The sequence below is a fragment of the Molothrus ater genome, chromosome 3 (assembly GCF_012460135.2).
Source record: "Molothrus ater isolate BHLD 08-10-18 breed brown headed cowbird chromosome 3, BPBGC_Mater_1.1, whole genome shotgun sequence".
In the NCBI taxonomy this organism is placed as follows: domain Eukaryota; kingdom Metazoa; phylum Chordata; class Aves; order Passeriformes; family Icteridae; genus Molothrus; species Molothrus ater.
The window spans coordinates 57,874,654-57,889,728 of NC_050480.2; the positions used below are offsets into that span (position 1 = coordinate 57,874,654).

Below are 15,075 nucleotides of genomic sequence, written 5' to 3' on the forward strand. Positions count from 1 at the left end.
TTTTTAATTCCTAATGAACTTGTGTTTTATTCCCCATCTGGGATTAACTCCACATTTTCACCTTCCAGTAATGCCACCTGAACACTTTGTCTGCTGGGTGGAACTTTGCTCTGCTATACACAGCAGATGCACTCATTGTATGGCTATCAGTGGACTCGGTAATTAATGAATATGGCTCTTAGTTCTCTTGCTGGAGAATCAAGAAATGATGCTGAAGGTGTTAAGCACTATATCTTCTTTTACCTTTCCAAGTAGCGGTCCCCAGTATCAACCTCCCAATATTTTCTTAACTTTTCTCAAAAAATCAGTGGAATTATTCAGAATCCAAATAAAAACACAAACTTTTCTTTATTATTTTTTCTTACTGCAACAAATACTTAAATTCTTTGGTGCAGCCCTGCTCTTTGATTTCTTTGAATTTCAAATTTGGTCATGTCAAAAATTATCACAAAGGTTTTTTGTTTATCTACAGAGTTTTTAACCAAAATTACATTATAACACACAAACACAGTCTTCTCTTTAAGGCACAACACATCATATGCACATTCTGTTTGCCAAACTTATAAAAGAGACAATATTATATAACCCTTTCCCTCCCCTGCCCCCACCCCAAAAAAAAAAAGAAAGAAAAATTGCATCCACTTCCAAAATCAGCTGCTAATAAAGTCACAGTAAATTATTTTCATCAATAATTTACACAAATTACACGTCTAGACAGGATTGTCATTATACAGTCTGAGTGCATTCCAATTCAGATTTTTTGGGTTAGGTAGGCTAAAGTCTGGTTCAAACCTCAGTGCTGAGAATATATCCCATTTTGAGGAATGTTGTTGAACACCACCTTGTTGGCTGGAAAATGTGTTTTGGTGCTTTGCCAGTTCGAGTCCTTTGTTCACTCCTGTCAGGGCTCACTTGGTGTGTACCAGCAACCTCCACAGTTTTAATTCATTTAAAAACGTTGCATATATAAGACCATAGAGCTTTCTTACGTAGCACTAATGTTTTAACTCCATTCAGCAATCTGAATTCTTCAATTTGGAATTTTTAATTCCAAATATTTCTTCCCTTCTTAAGACAATTCATATGTGTAAAGCCAGAGGCATTGAATCACACATAAAAATTCAGTGTACTTGAAATACGTATACATATATATATATATGTATGTGTGTATATATATATATATATATATATATATAAAAGGATCACCAGCTTTAGAACACAGTTACAAATACTCTAGTTCCAGTGCTTGATGGAGAGCCAAGAGGTCCGAATGACTGGATATCCTCCAGAAAGGCATGTTGTGCTGTGTTTGTTAGAGGAGGGAAAAGGTCAGGAGAGATGAACACTGTGACACAGGGAGGCACACAAGGATATGACACAAAAGGACAGTTAGAGATTACCAGCACCTATCTTACACCACTGTGTTTCTGGATTGATTTTTGCTGTTCAAGTACTGACAAAAGTCAGACCAAAATAGATCTGAGCTTAGTAGCTCAACTGAAGTTAAAATAATTAGATGATAGCCTTTCTTAATAGTTTCTTTGGAAAGTGCCTGTTACTTAGTAAGAGCTTCTTGCTTATTGTTAGCACGCAAGCCCGTACAAAGGAGCATTAATAGGAAATCATTTGATGCTCCACTTATTTGACTGCAAAATATTGAACAATCATTTAAAGGACTATACCACTTCCATGAAAAGATGCTTCTCACTCAACACTTCAAAATAGAGCTGAATTAGATTTTTTCTCCATCCAGGCAGAAAAAAAAAGTCTTTGGATAAGAAAATAACACATTTCTAGTTTAAGAAAAGATAATTTGTGTTTCAGAAAGCATCAATGTCTGTGAGAGATGCAGGTATACACACTATTCTCCTTCAATAATTCATCAGAACAGAAAAAAACCACATACTTCCATGTTGTGTTTAGATCTATTTGAAATGTGCTATATTCATCCATCTCTCTGAATTCTACATCTATCCATGCAAAATAGCCAATGTTAAGGAAAAAGCATGCCCAATCAGAAAGCCCACAATCCAACCACCACTGTTTAGCAAAAATTATAAAGGACCCATCACCAGTACTGTACCTATATTAAGGAACCATTTGGAATGAGCATTTTGGTTATTTCCATTTTGTTTCCACTCCAACTACAATGCTAAGATAGTGCTTAATTTTGCTGCATCTAGCACAACAAGATTTATATAACTGGTCCTGTACAGACATTATGAGGAAAAAATTAAATTTCTGCACACTTCCATGGGTTATACTGGGAAGCATGGCACAAATTACTAATTTAATATTTCTGAACATTAAGAACTTCTCTGCTGAAATTAGACTTGAATTATCATAATGAAGAAACTAGGAAACAGTTCTTTTTGGAAACACAGATTTGTTGCACAATCTCTACATTGTATTCTTTTTCCTTTAGCAGATATGTCTTTCTTGAAGCAAATTATATTTTTATCATATTTGCCCCAGTAAACTATGGATCTTTATCTATCTTAGCAAAAAAAATTGGACAGTCCTTTGGAAGTTTTCCACATTCTCTGTAACACTTCTCTTGAAACATTCCCCATTTCCCAAAACACCCCCCAACCATCATATCATAACCCTTTCTATCTCTTCTGTTTATCTTTTAATTTGCTTGAAGTTTGTCAGACATTTTTTCTGCATTATTTTTCCATCTGTTTAAAAAATAATTCTTTTTTTTTTCTTTCCAAAGTGAAGCGAAGCAAATGCTAGAATCCAAATGGTTCGTTTTACTCTAAGTGCTGATCTCATCATGCTCTTGTTGGCTTGCATCTGTGGACTGAAATTATTTGTCATTTTGTGCAACACTGACAGAAATGCAAACAGAAAGGCTTGCATTAGTAGCTATGTATCACACCAACATTTCAGAAGACAGGTTACCTTTTTTGCTGCCTGTTCTTCTTCTACACCATCCCCAATTACAACATATACTACTTTTCTGCCAAACCTTTGCATTATTCGTTCAAAGCAACTTTCTTTTCCTGGAAGATAAATGAGATAAGAGTTCAGAGTGAAGTTACCTGATTAGCTGCATGTTCCTCATCTCGGCCATCTCCAATCACAACATAAGTTATGTTAGTGCCAAATCTGGACACTATACGCTCAAAACAGCTCTCTTTGCCTGAAAAACAATGCACTGTTTATTCAAGCTATCAAGTGAGTTATGGTGAAGCCTTACAGAGGATTTTTGCAGTGGTAAGACATTGCTACTACTACTTTTAAGAAGTTCCCAGGCTTGGGTTGCCAAATCTGGTAAGAAGCAATGGATTCCCTTAATAACACCAAGATGTTTCAGGTAAAACTAGATCTCTTAGTCATTACATGAAAGCCACTAAAACAAAGGAATTAGCAGCACTGCAAAAATGAATAGGTTAGCAAATGAATAATTGAATTAAATATTTCCTTATGATTGTAATAATATTCTACAAGGAAAGTAGAAATTTAAATTCTAATGTATCTGCAACAATGAGTGATGTAGGAATGAAAAAATTAAATGATGACTGAGGTAATAGTTCTGCCTGACACTGCTAGAATATGCACTGCTTTTTCCCTTGTGAAAATCATTTATGAAACATATTGCAATGCTTTTGTCAACGAAGTGACACATTCCATGCTATAAAGGTTGTCATAACTATAGAAATGAAGCATTCCTGAACTGATGATTGGTAAAATCTGCAAAATTATCAGTCATTGCATGCTGCATCACATTTCACAGGAATGACAGCTTTTCTTGGTTTACAGTTTTGCATGCCATTTCCAGAAGCCATAGATTTCCAAACCGTAATGCACAAAAGGCACATGGTTGTGAACAGAATGGGGAAGTGCCCTTTTGTTATCCAGCAGCACAGGTTCTGTCAGGAACAGCTACCATTCCCATCACTGACAGACTATGCCTCAGCAAAAGGTTTGTGAAGCTGTGGCCTGGCTTGCCTAGAGCTGAAGGTCAGAGCAGAGGCTAATTTAACAGAATTTCTGCTCAGATTTGAATTCACAAAAAACTTTTCTTCATTCTTTTCTGCAAGTTCTTTGTTTTCTGCACTATACTGGGGAGTTTCTGAGGCTTTTAATCAGCATCTCTACTCCGTTAGGCATCATTGAAAATAAGGTGAATTTGGAATTCTTTGACATAAACACATCTGAACACATGCAATGCCTAAATCTTTTAACTAAAACTGCTAAGTGTCAGGGAAGTGTTTTGGAATACATCCATTACTGGAAAAAAAAAAAAAAGTAATGCATTGTAGTCAGAATGGATGAAAGAATAATTTTCTTACCTATTTTGGTTGCACTGTATATATTTTCAATAGGAAAAGCTCCACCTAAGCTGTATAGTAGAACTTTTGCAAGTGCTGGGATAAGCTGAGTTGTTGTTACCAACACGTTTACACAATTACTCCTAAAATAAGAGAAACAGTTTAAGTTTAAATAGTTTTAAAACAGTACCCAAATGTTGATGAGGTGAACCAGCTGTGGAGATCATATTAAGGATCCCTCAACATTTTCTTCCATTCACCCACTACAGCTGCTCAGCACCATCTCTTACAGAAAATGTACATAAAACCCCTGGTGAAAGCCTTTAAAAATATGTAGGCCTGATTTGTAGGAAATATTCCATACTGGTTTATAAAAACCAGGTCTTTGAAGATGAGTCTAGTAAAATACAGATATTTAATATAGATAAATACAGATATTTAAGACCATCAACAACCTCCAAAACAAGTTATTTGAATGCTGTGAAAGCATAATTTTCATACTGGCAATTAATTGTCAGTAGCTACCAGCAAAATAAAAGAGTTTAGATAATACAGAAACATGATTTGTTACTCTTTTATCTATCTTTTATCTACACTTTGTTCCACAATGGCATTGCTTTCTTCAAGTTTCAAGAGTAAGAATATCTCTGAAGAGAGGGAGAGGTAAGAATGATCATGTTAATAAGCTAGCACTGAGTGGTGAGGATGAAAACTTGAATGGAGAAGTTGTGCAGGCCAGAGAACTCAGAGCTGAGCTACTTCAGGCACTCACAGGCTGGAACATGAGCATGACCATGATGTGGACATGGAGCTGAAAGTAAATGCTCGTGAGTTTTCCTCCTGGCATTTCCACAAATTCCAAGCAAGACCCTAGGCTGCTATTTTCACCTTTATGTATCTCAATTTCCTGTTATATCAGTAATGTTTAGCTGACTCACAGGTAGCTTCTGAAGGTTTACAGTTGTACAGTTACTTGAAGACATGACAAAAGACTACTATTTAACAATCTGAGTGAAGGATAACAGTCTTCCAGACTTGTCCACCAATGCTCAACTGCAAAATTCTCTCTGAAGAGTAACAATTCAGAAAGAAATGCAGAGCTAAACACAACAGCTTACACAATTTTTTTACTTTTTTCCTCCTGAAGTGCTTCACACATTGTTAAATAAACAATTAAGAGATAAGCATATTGTAAAAGTTGTTATGTTGAAATTGTTTTTGTGTCTTTCCAAGTTTGTTCTTTCCACTTGACACTGAGTCTTTTTCCAGACATGATCAGAAAGCAAGATGACTTAATGTTGCTCTTTTTTGTGGTTTAAAACTATTTTTTTTAGGATTTCTGGTAAGATACATATTGCATGGCTTACTAAGCAGCAGCAGGGTTCACAGTTTTATTGTTTCAGAGGAACAATACGTTTTATGTCTCAATATTGGGAACTCAGACTTTTAGTTAAAAGAGATTTTTGCTCTTGTGAAAACTTAAGATTTATACTAAGATAAACTGGTTTGCTTGGAAGGACAGAAGAAAAATGCTCTTATGTTCTGGTATCTGTGGAGTATTTAGGTAGCACTGCAAATAGGCACAAACACTAAAGGACAGAACAGAGAGCTGTGGAGTTCAGAGAATGCTGTCCACAAGGTAATAAATTAAAAGCTGCCTCAGAATTCTACAATACACTTTAAATGTACACACATTTGAGAAGACATTTCATACTATCTTTAGTAAATGCTGGAATCAGGATAAATTAAACCACTTTCCACTTTTCCTGTGTCCTACTCAAAAGTCATAGTAGACCTGTTCTGTTCTTTAAAGGCACTAATTTATTTTAATCTAAAATGTAAAATATATCCATTACATGTCTAGAAACTTATTTTACAGCAGACCCAGATACATACCTTGTGCTGATAATTGATAATGATTTAAGTGCATTTGTTAGCCAGGAGTCTGTCAGAGCTTCAATCTCTGCTCTTAATTGCAACCATGCATCTCTTTTAGCTGGACCCAGGAGTCCTTTAATGTAAGAAAAGTGAGAAAAATAGAATTAAATTCTGTATCAGATAGTGTTTATGGTCATTGTTTCTATTTTAAATTCCACTATAACTTCAAAAAAATATCAAAGAGAAAATCTATTGTCTTCAATGATCAGGAAATAATAGATTTTATTTGTACTTCACTATATCAAGGAATGGCAAATAGTATTTCAGATAATAATAGTAATTAGTTGCATTTCTTTATGTATCAGGCTGTATTTCAAAGTATTCCTTTCAGAAACATATTTTTAAACCAGCTCCTCCCACATACCTTATTCTGAAATTATCACAGGCAGTGACAAGGAGATCCATGTCATTGGGATCAGAGGTGAAGATGGTCACAAAAGAAGATACTTTAGAAAAAACTGTTTAAAACTGACCTACTTATGACTCTGCAGATAGTACACATACAGAAATACATTTGTTTGCTGATGACTTGCTCTTCATGCCCTGTTGTAATTGGTTCCTTTTACAGCATTTAGAGCCTGAAATGGCTGCACATCTTATGTTCTCATATCTCAGTTGGTCCTTAAAAGTTAGTCCTCAAAAATCTCTTTTTGGGTATAAATTGTCAGACATTTAAAAATACCCAGCCTATTGAATGTTGAGACATGAATTTGCTGGAACCAACATATTTTAAATGTAGATTAGGAAGAGCAGGGAAATAGGTTTCCTGACCTTTAGTTTCCCTCTTCTCTTTCGCACCCTGCATGTGATGATGACTGTCTTCAAAAATCAGAAGTGAAATAATCTAAAAATATATGGATTAATCTTGCCTTCTGATAATTTCTAGCAGCTCTTTTGAAATAAACAAATACAGATAAGCTACAAAAATCATTAAAAAGGCTAAGATGTGGAGGACAACTGAAGAAACCTGCCCATTACGGATGGCTTATATTTCAGATGCAGGATATGTGGGAGACAATAAAACCTTTTTTAATCCAGTGCACCACATATCTGCACTCTATTTGCAATGTTTTGTTCCTCTCAGTGTGTCTCCCTGTGCTATGCTCTTGGACTTGTTCTCTTATCACTGTTAAAGGTTTTATGAAATGCAGCAGCTTCAGAATCTTAGATGCATCAGGAGATACAAGAAAACCCAGTAAACTTTTGGTTAACACTGTTTCAAGAATTATTAGTATATAACAACTCTATTCACAACACCAATGAAAGGCAAAGTAGAGCAAGTGAAAGTCAGCCCTCTACTACCACACTTTGGTCCTATTGCTTCACCCTGTGCTAAGGAAAGACTGAACTTCTGAGAGTGAAAATATGTGACTGTAGCAATTATTGAAGACTTTCAAGTATTCTCTGTTCCCACAGTCTATTGTTGAGGGAGTCAGTTGGCACATTTCCCTCCTCAGAAGAAGGCTGTCTGTCTCTGCAAGGCACACAGGACTATCCAGGACAGATTCTTTTGGCTCTGCTGCCTGATTGCCTACAATTTACTGGTGCAGACATATGTGAGTCCATGAATTAAAACAGTAACAGCAAAGTTCTTGTTCCAGATGAGATTTGGACTTATTGGAGACAAAATTGTGTAAGCTACATAGTCAACAAAAGGAGCTACTGGCATGGCAGTGATAGAATTTTCTTGCATCCACTGGTGAAAACAGACTAGTAGGTACCCAGCAGAAAGTTTAGGCGACAGTGTTGTTATGTTTCATGATCCAACCAGATCATGAAAATGTAGGATGGAAATGGCCATCCACAACCAATTTGTGCTGTGAAACTATACAATATCTTTCTTGGAACAACAGCAAATCTGAGGTAGTCTAAGTGGTTCAACAAATCAGTAAGGTAAGACTAGCTGGCTCTGAGGGAGGAAAATGAGCTCTGTGGAAGCTAAATGGGAGCTTGCTTTGTTTCCCCAACTGCATTTCCCCTGCAGAACAGCATGTGGCTTTGCCTTTACGTCAGTAGCTTTCAACAGCCATTGGTTCAGTTATATCACTCTCCATTCCCTCTGTGGCTTGCCAGGCTCCTTCCCTGGGTGGCAGCTCATCACCATGCAGCTTACACTGATCAGCATTCAAAGTTGGTTTTGATAATTGAACTCACCTCCTATGTTGTTCTTGTAAGTATTATACAACTCTTTTACTCTTCTGTAACGGAAAGCCAGCTTCCTCATCCAGTCAACCCCTCCTCTTACACCTGTTGGCAGACAAAGGTTTGCACTACTTGCAGCTGCATGGAAGCCATCAGTTGCAAAACTGTAGGTACTGCAAACACCCAAAATACAGTAAAAATAAATACAATGTATTCCTGTAAATGCTCAAATTATTTCATCTTAAAAAAAAAGAAAAAAAAATTTCTGTATCTTACCTTAGGTCTTGTCCATTATCATCTGAAGAAACATCATCTATATGAACTTGATCACATTCCTGTTAGAAAGAAAGCAAACCCAAATGACAAATTTATCTTATGAGAGAGTGCAATCATCATTCCTGGAAGTGTCTAAAAGTTGTGTGGATGTGGCACCTGGGGACACGCTTTAGTGGCGAGCACGGTGGGCTGGGCTAATGGTTGGACGAGGGGATATTAGAGGTATTTTCCAACCCAAACGACTCTGTGCTCACCACAGGCTCAGTATGGATGGAGAAACAAGCAGTGCAGGCCACCGGCTGCACCAGAAGGTGGCAGCCTGTGCACACCCACAGTTTCCTACTGCCATGAACACCTTTGAAAGAGTAAACGAACTTCTACAGTGTGAATTACCAGTTAAAACAGACCTTTTAAAAAAACAATATACAATTTTGGGGTGATTTTTAGGAGTAAAATTATCTTAATTGTAAAGCCACCAAAATTGTAAGTCTTATTTACAGCCTTCCTAGTATACCAATACTTGAAAAATCACATAAACCTTATTTTCTCACTCCCTATAAGTAATTGATGGTGAACCTCAACAGGCACAAAATTTATGTTAAGTAGTTTGAACACTTATCAGGTTCTTATTTAAATTTATGTGAGTGCCTTTGGCTGGAAAATCACATATAATCAGCAATCCTACAGAACTTGATTATTTCCTGGCTTTGGAAGGGATGGAAAGAACTCAAGCTAACTGAGGTACATTGGAAATATGAATTCCTCTCCAAGATGGTTTTACAATTGGACAGCTATCAAATATCCTTATCTGCACAGTGGTTAGAGCACAAAGATAAGAAATTGTGGTGAAAACAAAAGTAAATATATAAGCCAAGCTATCATGCGTTATATAATTGTTTTCAATAGTTGCTGGAACTAACATCTTAACCCAAAGACACACCTGAAATTCAGTGTCCGTTTAAGTCAGCACTTAATTCAGGCTCTCTGTGACATGCATGGGTATGTCCTTCTAGGTTTCCAGTCTTTCTCTCATAACAGTGGTAAATTGTACAGATAAAGGATAAATCTGAACAGAGGAGTGATTTCCAAATATGTGAGCCACAAGTTCCTAGAGTGTGAATTTAGGGAATTATCATTTCATCTTTCTACTTTGTTTGCTTTGCAATGAGCAAAAACTTAAGAGACTTCTACTCAAATGAACTAAGCTGTTAAAAAAAGAGGAAATTATGTATAAAACAAATACAAATAATTTAATTTTCAAATACATAATTTCATTGCATCATACAAGCAATTATAATCTAAAATATTGGGCCAAAGCTAAAAGAAAGAGTTACCAAGCTCTGCTTATGTGGCTTATTCCATTAAGATAGCATAATAGAGCTGTGTTCAAGGAACAGGAATGAAGCATTCTTCCCCTCACTGGAGAAAGAAAATTTTTTAGATCAGTCTGAGGAGATTATCTTGAGCTGTAGAATATTTTAAAGATATTTTTGGATGTAAATAGCAGACGAAGAAAGTAAAGTGAATATGGCAGCTGAAATAAAAGATTAATTTCTTTATCTTTATTCATCATTTACACTCCAGAAAAAAAATGGAACTATGCTTCACCCAGTGTAGGATAGGAACTCAAAAATCAGAAAAAAAGCCTGCTGGGAAAAATTCTGACTCTGTATTTTGCAACATCTGGGCAATATCTGGCTTCCTAATCACATTCACAGATTTCCTTGGAATTCATAAAAGTATTAAGTTTAAAAGTTTAAAAATCTTGTGGATATTAAGGTATACTAATTAAATGGAAAGCACACAAAAGCCTTGATGGATAAGGAGTGTCTGCTGATGTTTGGGTTTTGTTAAGTCTTTCAGCTACATTGTTCCAGCCTTGAAAATTCTAGGTAACTGTTCTGCTGATAATTTCATTATTAAGTTAAATGACTGGGCGGCAAAGGCTCAGCTGTTTAATTTTTTTGTCTCACAGTTGGCTCATTGTGATTCTGTGACTGACTCCAGAAACAGGATGAGGGGGCCATGCAGTTTTCTGATTACTCATCCCCTTGTCCCTGCAAGAAGGTTGTTAATATAGGAGTTAACATATAAGTTATATAGGAGATCAAACCCAACAGCACTCTCCAACTTCCTCTTTTTCCCCCTTCCTCTTCTCCTCTGGATCTATGGGTCATCTCCTCTCTCCTCTGTACATGCTGACAATACACATTTTCTGACCAGCAAACAAGCTCATGTGACCATCACTCTTTTTTTTTTTTTTTTACTTTGTTTTCTTGTTTACTTATCTACTTCAACTAAAACATTTACCTTTTACAAGTTCACTTACATTGTATGGAAAAATCTTGCTATTAAAACAAAAAAAAAGCAGATCGTTTGAGCAGATTTGAGACAGTTCTCTACTTTTCTCAAAAGAAACAGGAAACTGGTGGCACAACACTATGTCTGAGTTTGCCTTTAAATGACACCAAAGAGTTATGGGAAAGAAAGCAAGCTCTTTGTTAACTTAAAATATTAAGGTAAAATACTTTTCACATCAGCTACAGTACAGGTTAAGCTCAAGTCACAGTGGCCGTTAGTGCAATGACAACATTAAGAAACAGAAAAATACATTTCCTATTAGAGCAAATACAGGAAAGGAATCTAAATATAGTATCTAGCTTTTGTTTGAAGCAATACTAATTAAAATTATATCTGAATGCAGTCAATTCTTTGCAGCAATTTTTAGAACCTGAAAATTTGAGAGTAAAGAATCAATACATCATCCATAAAACTTGTCATCTTGGACCAGACAATAATTTCATTATCCAGTAAAAACACTGACTTACCACGCTGAACACAAAACTGCACTATGCTTTCTTAGGCTATATCAAAAAGCCCTTTTAATATATATGCTTCAGTCTCTCCTAAAACTAGTCTTACCTGCCTCCCAAATTCTGAGACTTACCTAAATCTTATTTTTAATTTCTCATTTCTATTTCTAGTGAGAGAAAAAAAAAGGACAAAATCTCTAAAATATGATAGGATAATGATAAAAATTGAAATATAATTCAGTGTGTTTGAAATGAATACTTTTTCTTTTCATTGACATGAGAGTGGAGTGGAATAATGGAGTTGGAAGATTCATGTCTGAATTACTACTTGCAATTTGCAGAAATTGTTTTTTTAGTGTGTGTAATAGGCCTTATCAACATTTCTAAATGCTGTCTTAGAATTAATTCTGAGATATGAAGAAAAACTCAGTTTTATTCCTTACCTGGTTGAAAAGAGAATGCCTTAGTTTGGCCATTACTATAAATCTGAGTTCCATTCCTAAGCCTTGTTTAGGCACGTGAACTTTCTGGAACTCCAGACTCCAATTTTCATGGCAAAACACCAACTGCCCTCCTAAGTGATACTTCTCAAGCTAACTATAATTTATACCCTGAGAATTCAGTGGCTGGAGAACAGCCTAGCCTGAAATAAAAGTGCAGCTTGGCTGATTAGAACATGGGTTACTGGGTCAGCAGGGAGTGTCTCAGCAGATCGGAATTTCTGCACCAGCAGTCGCTGCAGTGACACGGATTTGCATAGGGGAAGGAAAACTTTATTTTTGTATGTGGTAACTTCAATAACTTGGTTATTATTCCTAGAACCTTCTATGCAGTGTTTGTAACCAAGAAAGACAGGAAAAAAAGAAAGTTTAGAGATGTAGGGACTGGAGTAAATATTACAGGTACACAGGTTCAGTAGTACTTCACAGTTGTTATGTCCAGAGCCACGAGGTTTACTGTGGGCTGAAGATGAAAGCAAGACAGAAGGCGTGGGACCTGAGGGCTCACCACTGAAAAAGTGACATGATGAACAGATAAGCAATCTGTCTGCCTAGCAAATAAAGGCCTGTCTCATTTCCCCCAGTGAGAACTGAAGGTCTCGTGTCTTGACAGCCACAATCATCAGCAGCTCAGCACTCATTTCTGCTCCCCTGGGGGAGGACAGAGAGAGGAAGACAGAGAAAGAGAGTTGGGAAGAGGAGGGGAGATGAGGAAGAGAACCCAAGTCAGACTCTGGGAATTCTCAGAATTCTCATCATGCAGATGCACTTAAATATTCAGTAATGGCCATGTGCTCTGCAAACAGATTTAAACAGACAGGTTTATCCATCAGCATATTAAAGGCTGCCTCTACATGCTTGAGCTCTTTACCATTTTTGCTAAGAAGATAGAAAATTCCTGGTCTTCTCACACACAGAGAAATGTATGCATACAACTCATTTCAGCACATGAACTTTGGAATTTTGGAAATTTTGTAAGAGAGTTGGTTTTGAGGCCAAGATGAATTCTGGGCCATAAAGTACAAAATTTCTTGTAGAAATTGAGATTATTAAATATATATATATAAATTGCTTTTAATCAAATCAAACGGATTGATTTACAAGACTCTCTGAGACAGTTCCCAAGTACTATTTATTATTATCTAAAGCTGGGAACTGTTCAAGCTCTGGAATGAGCTGGGATATGAGTTTTTGGACAGGGGTATTAAAACCATCCTATGAAGATTAGCCAAAATATAATGATCCACCTATGACAGCCGAACTTGTGATCTACAGACAAAATAAATAATGAGAGAAAGGAATGAAGGTTCAGAGGCCGTAAGTAGAATAAAGAGGTATGGAGAGAGGGCAAAGCTCCATTTTGCTGAACTCTTCCACTTGAACTCAGCACAACATTGAAGAACAGATTCTACAGAATGGCTTAAATTTCGTTCATGCCACATAAACTCTGAACATGCAGGGGCAAAGGTCTGCTAAAAAGAAACTTAAGAGATGCTTTGAAAAATTTATTTGGAACCTCTCCCTGGTACAGGGCACCAGAAGGAGATATTCACTGAATGTACTTACATTGTCAAGAGATGCCTCTCTAGAACTGCAATAAAGCACACACTGAGAAAGGCATGTCCAGGGCTTTACTTTCTTTGGTTTCTGCTGCTGCAAGGAGGAAGTGCAGTTCAGGTGTGGGGTGAAGTAGATTCCAATTTCTTGACTTAAAAAGAGCTAAGAATAAATGAGATCTGCAAGGGATGATGAAGACAACCACAAACTGGTACCTTCTGTTTTTCTTACTACCTTCTTGATGAAGGAACAGAAGACAAAATCAACATCCCAGTGGATGGAAAAATTTCACTTATCTTTATTTTGCCTATTCAGTCACCAGAGACCTTTCTCTACGTTTCAAAACAAAACCTCAAAGTCTTCCAGCTCCCATTCATGGCAAGTGTCTGTCCATGGAGTGAAGTCTGGGATCTACTCTTAGTAAGAAAACGACCTGTTTAGACCAGCAGAAGGTCTGAAAAACCCCTGGGTTAATTTGAAAACTGTTTTTCACCCTCTGTCTTGACACACGTGGTTGTAGGCTGTCATTGTCCATGTTAACAGACCCAGACACTAAGAGTAAAATGAAAAGCCTGTGAAGCTCAGCTACAAGCCTGCTTCCCAGACCACTTTCTCTGTGAGAGTCCATCCATGTCCTTTGACAGGTGAGCTGCCCACAGGGGGCACTTCCTAGGAAGAGGTCTCTCCTTTTTCTGACCAATTGCCAAATTATATTCCCTGGCTATATTGTGACAATACATTGATTGCCTGGTTACCTTGGGAAGAGAAATCACTGATCAGAACATCTATCACAGTCCCAGCTCTCTGATGCTGCATTCTTTGAGGTAAATGAAGAATATTCTACATTTTTAACAACAAGTACAGGGGCTTGTAGCCAAAAGGCTGCTCAAGAGAAGAACAGTCTCTTCTAGTCAGATGAGGGCACCCACTGAAAGCAAATGAATATGGAGAACTTCAAGAGAAGAACGTGAGGCATGTATGTTACCATCCTGGAAATGACAGCAGACAGCTTTACACAAATGGAAACCAAAAAAGATGTACAAAGAAAGGAATGGTTAGTTTGCAGATTCTTTCTCTCACTGAGTTTCACAGAAGGACTCTGGTGCCATTGGAAGTCAGTGCCACTGGATAACCTCTCTCTGATTAGAGTATGACAAACCCAAAAACTACATAGGCAGAAATGTCACACACAATAAACACTAATGCACAACAGAGCCACTAAGTTAAAAATCAGGAATTGGTGCTAGCATTCCTTTGATTCTTACCTCTAAATCATTAAAAAATAAATGTGTGTCAGCAAGATTAAAAATCATTTCTTCCATTCGTAGTCCAAGGGTCACTGCCATGGGTGGATCCTTAAAAAACAAAAAACAAGATTAGCTATTACATACCTCTAAGTTATATAAGAATTACTTAAAAAATTTATATACATAAAGGGTTTTGAAAAATTAATACTGTAAGAAATTTCCCTGAAATCCTTTCAGTATTAAGCTATTTTAATATCATGCTGTAATAAGACGCTGCTGAACCCCTGTTTGTGAGAAAACTCAGATAGCTGTGGATGTTAAA

At 36.7% G+C, this 15,075-nt stretch overlaps 1 protein-coding gene across 7 annotated transcripts in view; it reads right to left on the reverse strand.

Annotated features, from left to right (window-relative positions):
• Positions 1–329: 329 nt before the first annotated feature.
• Positions 330–15,075, reverse strand: part of EYA4 (EYA transcriptional coactivator and phosphatase 4) — a 140,238-nt gene continuing 125,492 nt past the window's right edge. For 6 of the 7 annotated variants that reach the window (XM_036381015.1, XM_036381013.1, XM_036381009.1 and 3 more), the window contains exons 14-20: positions 14,772–14,861; positions 8,637–8,695; positions 8,373–8,533; positions 6,177–6,291; positions 4,302–4,423; positions 2,908–3,008; positions 330–1,303 (exon numbers count right to left, since the gene is read on the reverse strand). In XM_036381015.1, the coding sequence (XP_036236908.1) occupies positions 1,223–1,303; positions 2,908–3,008; positions 4,302–4,423; positions 6,177–6,291; positions 8,373–8,533; positions 8,637–8,695; positions 14,772–14,861 (729 nt within the window). In that variant the 3' untranslated portion in view covers positions 330–1,222. Of the gene's footprint in view, positions 1,304–2,907; positions 3,009–3,047; positions 3,149–4,301; positions 4,424–6,176; positions 6,292–8,372; positions 8,534–8,636; positions 8,696–14,771; positions 14,862–15,075 lie in introns of all 7 variants that reach the window. The other variant, XM_036381014.1, reaches the window with a different exon arrangement.